Source organism: Plectropomus leopardus, chromosome 16, assembly GCF_026936395.1.
Source record: "Plectropomus leopardus strain MGB_pleo_1.0 chromosome 16, ASM2693639v1, whole genome shotgun sequence".
NCBI classification, from domain to species: Eukaryota; Metazoa; Chordata; class Actinopteri; order Perciformes; family Serranidae; genus Plectropomus; species Plectropomus leopardus.
Genome location: NC_142191.1, coordinates 11,827,093 through 11,846,187, shown reverse-complemented (window position 1 = coordinate 11,846,187; position 19,095 = coordinate 11,827,093). Strand labels below are relative to the sequence as shown.

At 36.9% G+C, this 19,095-nt stretch overlaps 1 protein-coding gene across 2 annotated transcripts in view; it reads right to left on the bottom strand.

Moving 5' to 3' along the window:
• Positions 1 to 19,095, bottom strand: part of LOC121955150 (acetyl-coenzyme A synthetase 2-like, mitochondrial) — a 69,259-nt gene that overhangs the window by 26,143 nt on the left and 24,021 nt on the right. The window contains exons 1-8 of one of the 2 annotated variants that reach the window (XM_042502974.2): positions 17,886 to 18,769; positions 17,479 to 17,575; positions 16,941 to 17,140; positions 15,983 to 16,158; positions 15,298 to 15,450; positions 13,943 to 14,090; positions 12,922 to 13,059; positions 11,504 to 11,596 (exon numbers count right to left, since the gene is read on the bottom strand). In XM_042502974.2, coding sequence (XP_042358908.2) covers positions 11,504 to 11,596; positions 12,922 to 13,059; positions 13,943 to 14,090; positions 15,298 to 15,450; positions 15,983 to 16,158; positions 16,941 to 17,140; positions 17,479 to 17,575; positions 17,886 to 18,198 — 1,318 coding nt within the window. In that variant the 5' untranslated portion in view covers positions 18,199 to 18,769. Of the gene's footprint in view, positions 1 to 11,503; positions 11,597 to 12,921; positions 13,060 to 13,942; positions 14,091 to 15,297; positions 15,451 to 15,982; positions 16,159 to 16,940; positions 17,141 to 17,478; positions 17,576 to 17,885; positions 18,770 to 19,095 lie in introns of those variants that run through there. The other variant, XM_088089270.1, reaches the window with a different exon arrangement.

Genomic DNA, 19,095 nt, shown 5'->3' with positions numbered 1-19,095 from the left:
CGCCAAAAACACCATAATTTAGCATGTCGAAAAAATGACCAAAGAAGCAAGGCAATAGTATGGCAAAAATGTCAAAAAATGACATGTCCCAAAAAAGATGAAAACACCTCAAAACAGCATAAAATAGCGTGCTGAGACACGCCATAGCATTAAATATTGCAAAAACCGCCAAAAACACCAGAATTTAGCATGTCGAAAAAATGACCAAAGAAGCAAGGCTATAGTATGGCAAAAATGTCAAAATATGACATATCCCAAAAATAGATGAAAACACCTCAAAACAGCATAAAATAGCGTGCTGAGATAAGCCTTAGCATTAAATATTGCAAAAACCGCCAAAAATACCAGAATTTAGCACGTCGAAAAAATGACCAAAGAAGCAAGGCTATAGTATGGCAAAAATGTCAAAATATGACATATCCCAAAAATAGATGAAAACACCTCAAAACAGCATAAAATTGCGTGCTGAGACACGCCATAGCATTAAATGTTGCAAAAACCGCCAAAAACACCAGAATTTATCACGTCGAAAAAATGACCAAAGAAGCAAGGCTATAGTATGGCAAAAATGTCAAAATATGACATGTCCCAAAAATAGATGAAAACACCTCAAAACAGCATAAAATAGCGTGCTGAGACACGCCATAGCATTAAATATTGCAAAAACCGCCAAAAACACCAGAATTTAGCATGTCGAAAAATGACCAAAGAAGCAAAGCTATAGTATGGCAAAAATGTCAAAATATGACATATCCCAAAAATAGCTGAAAACACCTCAAAACCGCATAAAATAGCGTGCTGAGACACGCCATAGGATTAAATATTGTAAAAACCGCCAAAAACGACATAATTTCGCACGTCGAAAAAATGACCAAAGAAGCAAGGCTATAGTATGGCAAAAATGTCAAAATATGACATGTCCCAAAAATAGCTGAAAACACCTCAAAACAGCATTAAATAGCGTGCTGAGACACGCCATAGCACAGAATACTGAAAAAAACGCTAAAATTAGCATAATTTAGCACGTCGAAAAAATGACCAAAGAAGCAAGGCTATAGTATGGCAAAAATGTCAAAAAATGACATATCCCAAAACGAGCTGAAAACACCTCTAAACAGCATAAAATTGAGTGCTGAGACACGCCATAGCATTAAATGTTGCAAAAACCACTAAAAACGACATAATTTAGCATGTCGAAAAAATGACCAAAGAAGCAAGGCTATAGTATGGCAAAAATGTCAAAATATGACATATCCCAAAAATTGCTGAAAACACCTCAAAACAGCATAAAATAGCGTGCTGAGACACGCCATAGCATTAAACATTGCAAAAACCGCCAAAAACACCATAATTTAGCACGTCGAAAAAATGACCAAAGAAGCAAGGCTATAGTATGGCAAAAATGTCAAAATATGACATGTCCCAAAAATAGATGAAAACACCTCAAAACAGCATAAAATAGCATGCTGAGATATGCCATAGCATTAAATATTGCAAAAACCGCCAAAAACACCAGAATTTGTCACGTCGAAAAAATGACCAAAGAAGCAAGGCTATAGTATGGCAAAAATGTCAAAATATGACATGTCCCAAAAAAAGATGAAAACACCTCAAAACAGCATAAAATAGCGTGCTGAGACACGCCATAGCATTAAATATTGCAAAAACCGCCAAAAACACCAGAATTTAGCATGTCGAAAAAATGACCAAAGAAGCAAGGCTATAGTATGGCAAAAATGTCAAAATATGACATATCCCAAAAATAGATGAAAACACCTCAAAACAGCATAAAATAGCGTGCTGAGATAAGCCTTAGCATTAAATATTGCAAAAACCGCCAAAAATACCAGAATTTAGCAAGTCGAAAAAATGACCAAAGAAGCAAGGCTATAGTATGGCAAAAATGTCAAAATATGACATATCCCAAAAATAGATGAAAACACCTCAAAACAGCATAAAATTGCGTGCTGAGACACGCCATAGCATTAAATGTTGCAAAAACCGCCAAAAACACCAGAATTTATCACGTCGAAAAAATGACCAAAGAAGCAAGGCTATAGTATGGCAAAAATGTCAAAATATGACATGTCCCAAAAATAGATGAAAACACCTCAAAACAGCATAAAATAGCGTGCTGAGACACGCCATAGCATTAAATATTGCAAAAACCGCCAAAAACACCAGAATTTAGCATGTCGAAAAAATGACCAAAGAAGCAAGGCTATAGTATGGCAAAAATGTCAAAATATGACATATCCCAAAAATAGCTGAAAACACCTCAAAACCGCATAAAATAGCGTGCTGAGACACGCCATAGGATTAAATATTGCAAACACCGCCAAAAACGACATAATTTCGCACGTCGAAAAAATGACCAAAGAAGCAAGGCTATAGTATGGCAAAAATGTCAAAATATGACATGTCCCAAAAATAGCTGAAAACACCTCAAAACAGCATTAAATAGCGTGCTGAGACACGCCATAGCACAGAATACTGCGAAAACCGCTAAAATTAGCATAATTTAGCACGTTGAAAAAATGACCAAAGAAGCAAGGCTATAGTATGGCAAAAATGTCAAAATATGACATGTCCCAAAAATAGCTGAAAACACCTCAAAAAAGCATAAAATAGCGTGCTGAGACACGCCATAGCATTAAATATTGCAAAAACCGCCAAAAACGACATAATTTAGCATGTCGAAAAAATGACCAAAGAAGCAAGGCTATAGTATGGCAAAAATGTCAAAATATGACATATCCCAAAAATAGATGAAAACACCTCAAAACAGCATAAAATAGCGTGCTGAGACACACCATAGCATTAAATATTGCAAAAACCGCCAAAAACACCAGAATTTATCACGTCGAAAAAATGACCAAAGAAGCAAGGCTATAGTATGGCAAAAATGTCAAAATATGACATGTCCCAAAAAAAGATGAAAACACCTCAAAACAGCATAAAATAGCGTGCTGAGACACGCCATAGCATTAAATGTTGCAAAAACCGCTAATAACGACATAATTTAGCACGTCGAAAAAATGACCAAAGAAGCAAGGCTATAGTATGGCAAAAATGTCAAAATATGACATGTCCCAAAAATAGCTGAAAACACCTCAAAACAGCATAAAATTGCATGCTGAGAAACGCCATAGCATTAAATGTTGCAAAAACCGCTAAAATTAGCATAATTTAGCATGTCGAAAAAATGACCAAAGAAGCAAGGCTATAGTATGGCAAAAATGTCAAAATATGACATGTCCCAAATATAGCTGAAAACACCTCAAAACAGCATAAAATAGCGTGCTGAGACACGCCATAGCATTAAATGTTGCAAAAACTGCTAAAAACGACATAATTTAGCATGTCAAAAAAATGACCAAAGAAGCAAGGCTATAGTATGGCAAAAATGTCAAAATATGACATGTCCCAAAAATAGCTGAAAACACCTCAAAACAGCATAAAATAGCGTGCTGAGACATGCCATAGCATTAAATGTTGCAAAACCGCTAAAATTAGTGTAATTTAGCACGTCGAAAAAATGACCAAAGAAGCAAGGCTATAGTATGGCAAAAATGTCAAAATATGACATGTCCCAAAAATAGCTGAAAACACCTCAAAACAGCATAAAATAGCGTGCTGAGACACGCCATAGCATTAAATGTTGCAAAAACCGCTAAAAACACCAGAATTTAGCACGTCGAAAAAATGACCAAAGAAGCAAGGCTATAGTATGGCAAAAATGTCAAAATATGACATGTCCCAAAAATAGCTGAAAACACCTCAAAACAGCATAAAATTGCATGCTGAGAAACGCCATAGCATTAAATGTTGCAAAAACCGCTAAAATTAGCATAATTTAGCATGTCGAAAAAATGACCAAAGAAGCAAGGCTATAGTATGGCAAAAATGTCAAAATATGACATGTCCCAAAAATAGATGAAAACACCTCAAAACAGCATAAAATAGCGTGCTTAGACACGCCATAGCATTAAATATTGCAAAAACCGCCAAAAACGACATAATTTAGCACGTCGAAAAAATGACCAAAGAAGCAAGGCTATAGTATGGCAAAAATGTCAAAATATGACATGTCCCAAAAATAGCTGAAAACACCTCAAAACAGCATAAAATAGCATGCTGAGATATGCCATAGCATTAAATATTGCAAAAACCGCCAAAAACACCAGAATTTAGCACGTCGAAAAAATGACCAAAGAAGCAAGGCTATAGTATGGCAAAAATGTCAAAATATGACATATCCCAAAAATAGATGAAAACACCTTTAAATAGCATAAAATAGCGTGCTGAGACACGCCATAGCATAGAATATTGCAAAAAACACAAAAAACGACATAATTTAGCACGTCGAAAAAATGACCAAAGAAGCAAGGCTATAGTATGGCAAAAATGTCAAAATATGACATGTCCCAAAAATAGCTGAAAACACCTCAAAACAGCATAAAATTGCGTGCTGAGACACGCCATAGCATTAAATATTGCAAAAACCGCCAAAAACACCAGAATTTAGCACGTCGAAAAAATGACCAAAGAAGCAAGGCTATAGTATGGCAAAAATGTCAAAATATGACATGTCCCACAAATTGCTGAAAACACCTGAAAACAGCATTAAATAGCGTGCTGAGACACGCCATAGCACAGAATACTGAAAAAACCGCTAAAATTAGCATAATTTAGCACGTCGAAAAAATGACCAAAGAAGCAAGGCTATAGTATGGCAAAAATGTCAAAAAATGACATATCCCAAAACGAGCTGAAAACACCTCTAAACAGCATAAAATTGAGTGCTGAGACACGCCATAGCATTAAATGTTGCAAAAACCACTAAAAACGACATAATTTAGCATGTCGAAAAAATGACCAAAGAAGCAAGGCTATAGTATGGCAAAAATGTCAAAATATGACATATCCCAAAAATTGCTGAAAACACCTCAAAACAGCATAAAATAGCGTGCTGAGACACGCCATAGCATTAAACATTGCAAAAACCGCCAAAAACACCATAATTTAGCACGTCGAAAAAATGACCAAAGAAGCAAGGCTATAGTATGGCAAAAATGTCAAAATATGACATGTCCCAAAAATAGATGAAAACACCTCAAAACAGCATAAAATAGTGTGCTGAGACACGCCATAGCATTAAATATTGCAAAAACCGCCAAAAATACCAGAATTTAGCATGTCGAAAAAATGACCAAAGAAGCAAGGCTATAGTATGGCAAAAATGTCAAAATATGACATATCCCAAAAATAGATGAAAACACCTCAAAACAGCATAAAATAGCGTGCTGAGATAAGCCTTAGCATTAAATATTGCAAAAACCGCCAAAAATACCAGAATTTAGCACGTCGAAAAAATGACCAAAGAAGCAAGGCTATAGTATGGCAAAAATGTCAAAATATGACATATCCCAAAAATAGATGAAAACACCTCAAAACAGCATAAAATTGCGTGCTGAGACACGCCATAGCATTAAATGTTGCAAAAACCGCCAAAAACACCAGAATTTATCACGTCGAAAAAATGACCAAAGAAGCAAGGCTATAGTATGGCAAAAATGTCAAAATATGACATATCCCAAAAATAGCTGAAAACACCTCAAAACCGCATAAAATAGCGTGCTGAGACACGCCATAGGATTAAATATTGTAAAAACCGCCAAAAACGACATAATTTAGCACGTCGAAAAAATGACCAAAGAAGCAAGGCTATAGTATGGCAAAAATGTCAAAATATGACATGTCCCAAAAATAGCTGAAAACACCTCAAAACAGCATAAAATAGCGTGCTGAGACACGCCATAGGATTAAATATTGTAAAACCGCCAAAAGCGACATAATTTATACGTCGAAAAAATGACCAAAGAAGCAAGGCTATAGTATGGCAAAAATGTCAAAATATGACATGTCCCAAAAATAGCTGAAAACACCTCAAAACAGCATTAAATAGCGTGCTGAGACACGCCATAGCACAGAATACTGCGAAAACCGCTAAAATTAGCATAATTTAGCACGTTGAAAAAATGACCAAAGAAGCAAGGCTATAGTATGGCAAAAATGTCAAAAAATGACATGTCCCAAAAATAGCTGAAAACACCTCAAAACTGCATTAAATAGCGTGCTGAGACACGCCATAGGATTAAATATTGCAAAAACCGCCAAAAACACCAGAATTTAGCATGTCGAAAAAATGACCAAAGAAGCAAGGCTATAGTATGGCAAAAATGTCAAAATATGACATGTCCCAAAAATAGCTGAAAACACCTCAAAACAGCATAAAATAGCGTGCTGAGACACGCCATAGCATTAAATATTGCAAAAACCGCCAAAAACGACATAATTTAGCACGTCGAAAAAATGACCAAAGAAGCAAGGCTATAGTATGGCAAAAATGTCAAAATATGACATATCCCAAAAATAGATGAAAACACCTCAAAACAGCATAAAATAGCGTGCTGAGACACACCATAGCATTAAATATTGCAAAAACCGCCAAAAACACCAGAATTTATCACGTCGAAAAAATGACCAAAGAAGCAAGGCTATAGTATGGCAAAAATGTCAAAATATGACATGTCCCAAAAATAGCTGAAAACACCTCAAAACAGCATAAAATAGCGTGCTGAGACACGCCATAGCATTAAATATTGCAAAAACCACCAAAAACATCAGAATTTAGCATGTTGAAAAAATGACCAAAGAAGCAAGGCTATAGTATGGCAAAAATGTCAAAATATGACATATCCCAAAAATAGATGAAAACACCTCAAAACAGCATAAAATAGCGTGCTGAGATAAGCCTTAGCATTAAATATTGCAAAAACCGCCAAAAATACCAGAATTTAGCACGTCGAAAAAATGACCAAAGAAGCAAGGCTATAGTATGGCAAAAATGTCAAAAAATGACATGTCCCAAAACTAGCTGAAAACACCTCAAAACAGCATAAAATAACGTGCTGAGACACGCCATAGCATTAAATGTTGCAAAAACCACTAAAAACGACATAATTTAGCATGTCGAAAAAATGACCAAAGAAGCAAGGCTATAGTATGGCAAAAATGTCAAAATATGACATATCCCAAAAATTGCTGAAAACACCTCAAAACAGCATAAAATAGCGTGCTGAGACACGCCATAGCATTAAACATTGCAAAAACCACCAAAAACATCAGAATTTAGCATGTTGAAAAAATGACCAAAGAAGCAAGGCTATAGTATGGCAAAAATGTCAAAATATGACATGTCCCAAAAATAGCTGAAAACACCTCAAAACAGCATTAAATAGCGTGCTGAGACACGCCATAGCACAGAATACTGCGAAAACCGCTAAAATTAGCATAATTTAGCACGTTGAAAAAATGACCAAAGAAGCAAGGCTATAGTATGGCAAAAATGTCAAAAAATGACATGTCCCAAAAATAGCTGAAAACACCTCAAAACAGCATAAAATAGCGTGCTGAGACACACCATAGCATTAAATATTGCAAAAACCGCCAAAAACACCAGAATTTATCACGTCGAAAAAATGACCAAAGAAGCAAGGCTATAGTATGGCAAAAATGTCAAAATATGACATGTCCCAAAAAAAGATGAAAACACCTCAAAACAGCATAAAATAGCGTGCTGAGACACGCCATAGCATTAAATATTGCAAAAACCACCAAAAACACCAGAATTTAGCATGTCGAAAAAATGACCAAAGAAGCAAGGCTATAGTATGGCAAAAATGTCAAAATATGACATATCCCAAAAATAGATGAAAACACCTCAAAACAGCATAAAATAGCGTGCTGAGATAAGCCTTAGCATTAAATATTGCAAAAACCGCCAAAAATACCAGAATTTAGCACGTCGAAAAAATGACCAAAGAAGCAAGGCTATAGTATGGCAAAAATGTCAAAAAATGACATGTCCCAAAACTAGCTGAAAACACCTCAAAACAGCATAAAATAACGTGCTGAGACACGCCATAGCATTAAATGTTGGAAAATCCGGCAAAAACACCACAATTTAGCATGTCGAAAAAATGACCAAAGAAACAAGGCTATAGTATGGCAAAATTGTCACAAAATGACATATCCCAAAACTAGCTAAAAACACCTCAAAACAGCATAAAATTGCGTGCTGAGACACGGCATAGCATTAAATGTTGCAAAAACCGCTAAAAACACTAGAATTTAGCACGTCGAAAAAGATGACAAGGAAAGCAAGGCTATAGTATGGCAAAAATGTCAAAATATGACATATCCCAAAAATAGATGAAAACACCTCAAAACAGCATAAAATAGCGTGCTGAGACACACCATAGCATTAAATATTGCAAAAACCGCCAAAAACACCAGAATTTAGCACGTCGAAAAAGATGACAAGGAAAGCAAGGCTATAGTATGGCAAAAATGTCAAAATATGACATATCCCAAAAATAGATGAAAACACCTCAAAACAGCATAAAATAGCGTGCTGAGACACACCATAGCATTAAATATTGCAAAAACCGCCAAAAACACCAGAATTTAGCACGTCGAAAAAATGACCAAAGAAGCAAGGCTATAGTATGGCAAAAATGTCAAAATATGACATATCCCAAAAATAGATGAAAACACCTCAAAACAGCATAAAATAGCGTGCTGAGACACACCATAGCATTAAATATTGCAAAAACCGCCAAAAACACCAGAATTTAGCACGTCGAAAAAATGACCAAAGAAGCAAGGCTATAGTATGGCAAAATTGTCACAAAATGACATATCCCAAAACTAGCTTAAAACACAGCAAAACAGCATAAAATAGCGTGCTGAGACACGCCATAGCAAACAATATTGCAAAAACCGCTAAAAACAGCATAATTTAGCACGTCGAAAAAATGACCAAAAAAGCAAGGCTATAGTATGGCAAAAATGTCAAAATATGACATATCCCAAAAATAGATGAAAACACCTCAAAACAGCATAAAATAGCGTGCTGAGACACGCCATAGCAAAGAATATTGCAAAAAACGCTAAAAACAGCATAATTTAGCACGTCGAAAAAATGACCAAAGAAGCAAGGCTATAGTATGGCAAAAATGTCAAAATATGACATATCCCAAAACTAGATTAAAACACCACAAAACAGCAAAAACTACCCTGTTGAGACACGCCATAGCATTAAATGTTGCAAAAACTGCCAAAAACACCAGAATTTACCATGTCGAAAAAATGACCAAAGAAGCAAGGCTATAGTATGGCAAAAATGTCAAAATATGACATGTCCCAAAAATAGCTGAAAACACCTCAAAACAGCATAAAATAGCGTGCTGAGACACGCCATAGCATAAAATGTTGCAAAAACCGTCCCAAACACCGAATTTGTGTAAAAAAATGACGATAAAAAGCAAGGCTATAGTATGGCAAAAAAGTCAAAATTTGACATTGTTAAGACGGTAATAAAAAGCTACTGTGATGCCATAAAAGTCATATACTTAAGTTTGCCTCAAAAAGTTGTAAAACAATATTCCAAAAAACAAATCCAGATATAGTTTCCTTTAAAGATGTTATGTCCCTATGTATCCCCCCACCTCTAGTAGCCAGTATTAGCCAACATGGAGGCCGTATGCCAATAGTGGATAAAAATCTAATTTTCTCTCTAAACAGGCTACTTGCTCTAAGATCAACCAAATGGCATTTATGAATAATGCCACTTACTCCTAATTGAAAACACTGGACCAGGAAAATAACATAATATAATCCTTTTTACTGAAGTAGGGTATTTAGGTCATATCTGTGTCTGTAATTCTCAAGCTCATGATGCTCTGATGTTCAATTATCACCCATTAATTATGGATTTTTGCCATTTGTATGGTAATTAATGCAGCTTTGGTCCATTTGGTCATCACTCAATCTAATTTGGAGGGATTGAGGATGAAACACAGTGTCAGTTGGGTCCTGTGTTCATCCACTAAATTAATTTTCTTAGCGAAAACAGCTGATTTCAAACATGTTGTCATTATATCCCAACATAAGCTACTTTAGTAGAGAAATAGTTGTATTATGCAGTGACATCAGAGGTTACTATTGATTAAGGACAAGTATGTTGTGTCACACCTAGTGCAATTACTGTAATTATACTGTCACCGTGTTGTACTCTGCTACAATTTAGATTGTGTACAGTTTATAGTTTCTATTTTTATTCTCTTTTTATTGTAACAAGGAATTAATATCCATCAAATACTTTATCTTCTCATATATATCTTCTTTCATTTAAAATAAAACTAAATAAACAAACAAAAAATAATTAAAAACATAAAAATAATCCCAAATCATCATAAAATTCACTACTACAGATAAAAAGAAAATAAACTGAAAGGACTGACCATGATCATATTTATGCTTCTCTCCCTATTTGCCCTCTTACATACAGTCATTTAAATAAAATAAGAGAGATTATTTTTAAAATAAATCAAAATAAAATAAACAAAAAGAATCACAAGAAAATTATACATATAAGTATATAGATTATATTTCACTCCATTGCATTGTACTATAATCATCGAGACAGGTAGGTATTATCAAGATGACTAAATAATGTTTGACTTCATAATTTTTCAAACATTGTATTTTTTTACAAACTATTTTATTTTCTATTTACATGTGTTCAATATAGAGACAAACTGAAGACTGAATTTATACTCGTCATGCGTTTAGGCAGAGGTCAGGTACAGGCAGGTACAAACTGCACTACAGAGACTCATTTGATGATGGGAAGTGCACCGACTATAGCTTTACAGATGAACGTGACCCAGTTTGCAATATGGCTCTTTTAGCAGCTACAGTCATAGCATCTGCATTCATTTTGACATAAAATAAAAACAAAAAATTTTTAAAAAGGGTTGAAATTATTTCCAGTTGCATCTTGTCAGTGGTGTTAAAGTTGACTTACTATTATTCATTATTAAGAGAAAAAAAGGTGAAGTTTAGATTTAGTACATGCCTCTACTCCTAAAAAACAGATGTTCGACTGAGAGAAAAACATCTGGTTTGGAGCCAAGAGGGAATGGAAACTTTCCCTCGCCTTATGCATGTGTGTTTGTGTGTGTGTGTGTGTGTGTGTGTGTGTGTGTGTACACCCACATACTGTAATGTAACAGTGTTACTGTTGGAGGGACAGAGTAGACTGCCCTCCCCTTTAAGACGTGGCTGTGCTCGAGGAAGAGTTCATGAACTTTACTGCCCTAAAAAGCTATGGAACACATCCTACCACATCAGACAAAACCAAATTCAATGTAAGCATGATAAATTTAAATTGACAGAATTATTAACACAATTAACACAATTTGCACTCAACAAATTATCCAACTTATTTTAAAAATTGTCATTAATGAATGTTCATCTTTTGATCAAAAAACTTCTTCCATTGCTGTTGAGACTGTTACACAAAGAAATCTTTGTCTGTGGGGTTTAAATATGTTCCTGTTGACATGCAATACTTTAATGTATTTTCAGTTACCTGTTTGCCACCAGGTGTCCACCACAGGGCAGCGTCCATCCCCGACCACTCTGTGGTACCACTCCCACGCTTCAGTGTTGATGGGCTCGCCCACTGCACACAGACAAGGACAAATTAAACCAGATAATTACTGAATGATATATTGCACGCTTATTTCAGTCCAAGGCATTTTCGATACATCTTTTGCAAGAAAATGTGCATTCATGCACTGAAGAAAAAAGTGTAATAAAGCTGTCTGTTTGTCTGTTAGATAGGAGGATCTGCATTCTTTATGTTAAGCTTTGGTTTTAATGTGTCATGATTAAAGGGAACAGGTGTGTGTGTGTGTGTGTGTGTGTGTGTGTGTGTGTGTGTGTGTGTGTGTGTGTGTGTGTGTGTGTGTGTGTATGTGTGTGTATGTGTGTGTGTTGTATGTGATCTTCTAGTATCTTGGGATTTACTATGGCATTCTGACATACCAGCCAGTCTCGACTTTCTATGCACTTTGAATATGTCACTCGTGCGCACTCATAGGTAAGGGATATTTGTGTTGTAAGTACACGACATAAAAACTGACCATCAGAGTGACGCCCCCCGACTTTGCACTCTGTGTGTGTACATACCGTGTGAATAAGTGCCGGCAAGTTTACATGACAGGTTGGACAAATTAAGTCAATTCATGCTAACCCTTCAAAGTAAAAAGGGACAATTTATGTTAAACAGTCACTACAAAGTAGGACTACAGCTGTGATAGTGAGCGGGATGTAATTACATCTCAGCCTTACGTATATTAACCATCAGATCCCAAAAACAACACAATGTACTATGAGGAATGCAGCACGGGAAACCCTTTGTTACATCGGCTTTTAGGATTTTTTTCATTTTCAAGTTCAAATAATTAGCACATGCATTGAAACATCCAGTAAACTTCCAGAGAAAAAAAATCTTTAAAAGTTCTGTTTGTGGCCATAATATTGGTTATCGTAATTTTTTTCTTGTTAAAATCCATCTCAACACAATTATGTCAACCAAATGATTTTCAAGTAAGAGTCAGATTGGTCCATTTCATACCCTACATGCTATTTAAAAGCAATGTTTATGCAAACATGAGTTGGGTATGATAGGTCGAAATAAAACTGGGAAGTACTTCTACAGATTATATGTTGTGCAGATTTTTACAACGGATAGTTTGGGAAATAATTTTAAAATTCACATTTGCTTTAACAGCAAAATCAATGCATATTATTTGGTTGAATTACCTGATCGCTTGTGTTAGTTGTTGGACTTTTATTCTCTTAATGTTGCTGTAAAATGTTTACTAAAAAGCAGAGATGGCCATCACGGCACAAAATTGAAAACCCAACTCCAAAAAAACTAAGTTTCCCTTTATATTAAGCCCTTGTGTCCATGATAGCATTTCTGTGTCATATTTGGCATACCAGAGCCGAGAGTTTTGAGGGAGGAGCGGTCGTATTTGTGCACCCACTGGTCTCCGTATTTGAGCAGCAGGCGGATCGCTGTGGGGGCCCCATAAAACTGGTTTATTTTAAGTCTCTGAACCATCTCCCAGTACCTTCCTGTAAACAACAAAACATGGCTACGTTAGCAAAGTCCAAAAAGACATTGTGTCAAGAAGATGCTGAAATAAAGAAAGAGAAAATAGAGATGAGGATAAAGCAGCAGCCACAGAACTAAAACTACAAAACACATGTAATCCTTATAGAGTTCTTGTTTCTCCTTGACAATAACAAGGTGTGTGTGCTGACACACAACACGACTGTGCCCTGACTGGTGTGTATACAGGAGTCCTAATTTTAGTGTGGAAGGTATGGCCAAGTTCAAGTTCAACTGTAAACAGTTATTCATAGACAAAGACATGGGCATGCAGAGCCCTTGGCAGTGGACACAAACACTCAGAGGAAGTCTGCCAACACTCTTTACACGGACACATAAAATTTAAGATTATCATCCTCCTAAAAATGTCTTTAAAGAGCTAACAAAAATACTCTTGGGCGTTTATATGATTAACTGGAAGAAAGATTTCTTTTTATCATGAGATTAACGACCGATTAGGAAGTGGTTACAACCTGATGCTCCAGCGTCAGAAGATTTCTTGCTGAATTGCCACCTCTACGGGACTACCAAGACGTTGTGTTGTAGGTGGATCCTTATGGATAAATAAGTGAGTGTGACATCTTTGTTCATTTGTTAAGATGTTCACAGTTTCTTTATAGTAAAATAAAAAGGGAGAGCAACAAACAGAAGAAAAGCTTTGTTGAGACATGAATTGGGACACTCAACTGAGTGGTGTTTGTATCATTGTGTGTTCATAATTTATTTTTATGTGAAGTGATTTATGCAGTTATCTTTTGAATCCTGAACTATGCATGACCTCCCTGATAAAAATCAAATTTAATTAATGACCAGTTTGATACATTCATAATCTGCTGACTTTCATACCTGGGTCGGGGTAAAGGGGAGTGCTCTCAAACAGGACGGTGGTTCCTCCATTGGCCAGAGGCCCATAGACACTGTAACTGTGTCCTGTTATCCACCCAATATCTGCCACACAGCCGAACACATCTCCGTCATGGTAGCTGAAGACATACTGGTGATGGGAGGAAGGATTGATGGGACAATCAAGTAAAAAAACAGGAGATATGGTGTTCTGTTTCCTTTTATACTCCTAAATATCACATTTAAGATATGAGCAGTTATTAATACTTCTTAAACATTTACACAAATTAACAACTTTAGAAAAATACCTCATACTAAAACTAGAACACCATACTGTGATCAGGCTGAGATCGCTTCTAAAATCTGCCAGACGCTAAATCATAGATCACATTTAGGCCTAATGATGGGAAAAAATGAACATGAAAATGAAAAATGAAGTCAGCCTGTGGAACGTCTAAGTGCTCAAGAATCCCTGATATATCCCAATGTAGTGCAGCAACGGCACTAAATAAACGAGCAGGGACCTAAATGGGACGAGTGTAGAGCTCCGCAAACCTGTAAGTTGAAATGTGGAAACAATATGGATATGCTACGAGGAAGATGTGATGTATTTTATTACTTGGTGCGTTTAAACAATATGTTAATAACATAAGACTATGATAAATAATGTACGTAGCTTCCGTGACGTCACCCATTGCTTTGTGGACTCTTGTTTTAATGCCTAGAATTTGACATTTTAGCAGTCAGCATCTTAAATTTTTGGAGCAAAAAGTGACCATATTTGGATGAGACACTGGAGCTGTTGAGGAGTGATTGGAGGAGCCAAGGACACACTTGACACTCAAGCAGCCTGCCCCTTAAAATTGCATAATTTTAGCCTTAATAAAATTTAAATGAGTGAGTTTAAAAAATAAAATCACCCCATGTACAGCTGAAATTAACGGTGGAATTCTGAAATTAGCAAGAGAAATATAAACTGTTTTTTTGTACCAGGCTGCAAACATGTTCAGTTACGCTGTAAAGGCATTTTAACATGGGATACGATGGGAATTTACTCTGTTTTTTTGAGCCAGCCTCTTTATCTTTAATGGTGTCAACTTTAACATGATTACCTAAAACTTATCAAAGAACAGTTTTTGAAGCGGGCAGCACCAGCTGTATAAAATCTATGTACTATAGCAGAGTGTCACAGAGAAACTGACACTATATTCTGCAAAAAGTGTGAAAACTCGAATGGCTGGATACTTTTACATGTATCAACTCGAAGGATACTGTGAAAAAAATTGGTCCAAGGTCATGATAATAAAATAACATTTCTCGCTTACACGTGTGATAAAGCAGCTGTGGTTGATGTTTACCCTGTGTGTGAGTGCAGCAAACAGCAGGTATCCGGCCTGAGTGTGGACGAGTCCTTTGGGCTTCCCTGTGCTGCCTGATGTATAAAGCAGGAACAAGACGTCCTCACTGTGCATGGCAGCTGGCTCACACACCACGTCCTCCTTCAGCATCTCCTGCATGACACAATTAATAAAGACAGGGCTTAACACTAACTTTTAAAAGTGGTTGACATACTGAGGCACATGTGCATTTTTTCCCCCAATTAAGCAGTAGAGGACTTTTTTTCTACAAAAATTAAGACATTTACGCCATAAAATTATGCAGAAAACTCACAAACTGATGCATAATGATTCACCAGAATGCAGGTGTGTAATGCACAAAATTTCCTGGCGAATGGCTCAAAAAGCCCCGTTTCATATGCTTCTCTCCCAAAGTTTAAACAAAATCTACATCCTTTCAACTGTTACTGTCAAGCCCTGATTATTCTTAAAAGTCACACATTTTAACTGCAGCAGAGTAAAAGGACTGAAATAGAGGAAACTTCATAAATGTTGAAACATGGTAAAAAGTAAAATGCATTTTTGCTCATAATAAATATTTTTAAATCTTTATTTATGCAGGGAAAGGTGACAGAGTGCAGCTACAGCCCTTTGCTGTTGGCATTAATATCTTAATCAAGTCCTAATCAGCTCTGTGCTCCCTCACCTCCTCCATGGCTACGTCCTTGGCTGTCATAGCGACTGGATTCTCTGTTCTCATGGCAACAAACACCTGCTGTACTGTCGGGCAGCTCTGAACGGCCGTGTCCACTGTCTTCTTCAGTTCGGTGACCTTACCGCCCCTGACGCCCTGGTTCACCGTGATGACGATGCTGGACTGGGCTGAAAATGTGATGAATATGAGAATCAGATTGCTTATTTTTTATATTTTTTTAGTTTTATTGTTATTGCCAGTTTTACTTCCTACTTTTTAATTTAATTTAAGACTTAATTATAGAATGCTTTCACTAAGGAAATACTAGAGGCAAAAATATCTTATTTAACAAACTGTATTTCTGAGAGATAAATGTTTACGTCAAACATCACCAACAACGAGCCTCTCGTTCCTGAGTAGATGCAGTGACTCCTGCAGTGACAGTTTACTGCATCCTTTGCTCTTCTTGAATTCACTTTCATTCACTTGTTTTTCTTGTCTTTTCAATGCAACCACAAGAAGACTGAAAATCTAAAAAAAGGACTGCCATATGTACAAAATGTGTCAAACTGTTCAGCTTATTTTGTTCTATGGAAGAATACACAAATGGACTACATTGAACTACAGTGGGCTGAGCAGGGACAACTGGTTAACCCTTTGAAACCTGAATAAATTGGCGTGATTTCTCTCAAAGGCAGAGAGGAGAGGAAAAAGGTAATGAGCAACTTAAAAAAATGGTCCAAAAATTAGCAAGACATTTACAAAAAATTACAAGAAAACTACCTGAAAATAAGCAGCAAAAAAAGAAAAGTAAAAAAACAAAACACAAATACTAACATAAAAATACCTTAAAAAAGTGCTAAAAAAATACATTAAATAACTCTAAATATATAATGATTCCATTTACAAATGAAATTTTCAAGACACTTTTCCCTATTTTTTTGATAATGTCATATCAGGTCACTCTCACCATCTCTGATTCGCTCTGCGAGGGCTTCGGCACTGAACCCTGCAAACACCACGTTGTGTGCTGCACCGATACGGGCACAGGCCAACATGGACGCCACGGCCAGAGGGCAGGGAGGCATGTAGATGGTCACACAATCCCCTCTCCTCACACCATGCCGCCTTAACAGGTTGCCCAGGCGACACGTCATCTCCAGTAACTGTCTGTAAAGAGTCAGTGTCAGTGGTAAACGGTAGGGATGCACAATATTGGTGCTGTTGATGGGTCACTCAGGTATGGATTTATCACTGTTTAAAGTCAAAAGGGTCATACTTTATGATGCTAGTTTTAATAAACTAATTGAAATTGTTTAAAAGAATGTAAAAATCAAGGAAATTTCTCTGCCATTTGTTATTTTATCCTGTACTGAAAACGTACCGAACCGTGATACCATTGTACCATATCGAACCCTGACCCGCTCCGGCTCCTGAGCCACAGCTGCAACAGTGAACTAAACTGTGTGAGGCAACAACAGGAAAACACACACACATTAACTGCTGACCTGTAGGTGATCTTGACCTCTGACCCCGGTTCATCTTTCTCCCAGATCAGGGCAACCCTCTCAGGACAGGTGTGCACATGGCGGTCCAGGCAGTTCACTGAATAAAGAAACCAGACGCACACACACACACACACACACACACCATGCTGTGTTTAAGGTATTTTTGACTTTAACTGGCGGAGACCGTTTGCAAGATGATGGCGTCACTGTCTCTGGATGCTCTTTATTTAGAAGTGATCCTCAAAAAGCAGCATGAAAAACTATCGGGAGGAAACCCAGTCACAGTCTGCTGCCTCCGAGCATGACCTGACTGCATCACTTTACTCTAACGACCAAATCTAATTATAGGAATCGAGATGTCCAAGAATTAATGGGTGTACTATAGATAAATTTGCAGATAATGTTACCGGACACATTGAGCAGTCCTCCCTCAAACCACTTGATTTCCCCCCGGCTCAGATCGCAGTCCTGGACGGTGTGAAAAGGACTCATCCAGCTCAGTCTGTGACGCGCCGCAGCGGCCCAGAAGCGCTCACTGTTGGAGACGGAGAACTCCTGCAGCGCTGCGCGGTCTTTCACGCCTTCAAACCCCGCAGCCTCCGGCATAAACGCCGTTATGTTGCTTCTCCATCGACCCAAAACGTGGAAATAAGATCTGAAAACCCGACGACCGAAGCACGCGAGGACGTACTTGGAAGTGCATCGAAAAGGCAGCCACATTATAAGAATGAAAGTGTTCTCCGCTGTCAGAAATTATGTTTGCACACCATTTACGTCTCAGATTAACAGGTTTTATGCAGTTTTGGAAGTTGCACCGCTCTGCAGAAAAACTTGGAAAGTCCGGAGAGGAAGGGCTGGAGGAGTGATGCGTTAAAGGGCTGTACAAAATCCATGTGCCGACACTTTTCTCTGTTCCTGGAAAACAAAACAGGCCGCAGCCATCGTTAGGGAGGTACATGCTCAGGTGAAGTGTAAGTGAAAATACATTAAGTACAACACTAAATCACAAATTTGAGGTGCTTGTAGGCAACTTTACTTATTAATCTCGTGCCACCTCCTACTTCAACTCCACTATATCTGACAACTTCAGTTATGAGCAGGGGCGTTTCTAGGATTTGAGTACATTGGGGGCTGGACCTCTGTAGAGGGGAAACCTTTTTTTTAATGAACAAGCTATATTTTTATGTTTTTTATGCACTCTGGCATCTTATTTACCCTAAAATGTTTTTTTTTTTTCAACGTTCCAGATTAAAATGTTAATTTTAAGTAATTAGTATTGTGTACAGAGTACAGAGTTGCGTACATGATCACACAAAACTCACTGCCTGAGTGCTACAGAGGACCCAAAACCTGTGTTTTTAATCAACAATATCATTACTTTTGAGGGCTTTAATGCATAGTCGGAATTGCAATTTATTAAATGCAGGCTTTTAAAAAAATCATTATATGGCCAATTATTATTTTTTAAATATATTGCATAATTATTTAAATATGGGGTTATAAATAAGAGATCAAGGCTTCAATGCTACAACCATGCAAAATCAAACAATTGCAGCTGAAATGATTAGTTGATTGATTAATTGGCAACTGTTTCGATAATCTTTTAAGTAAGTTTAT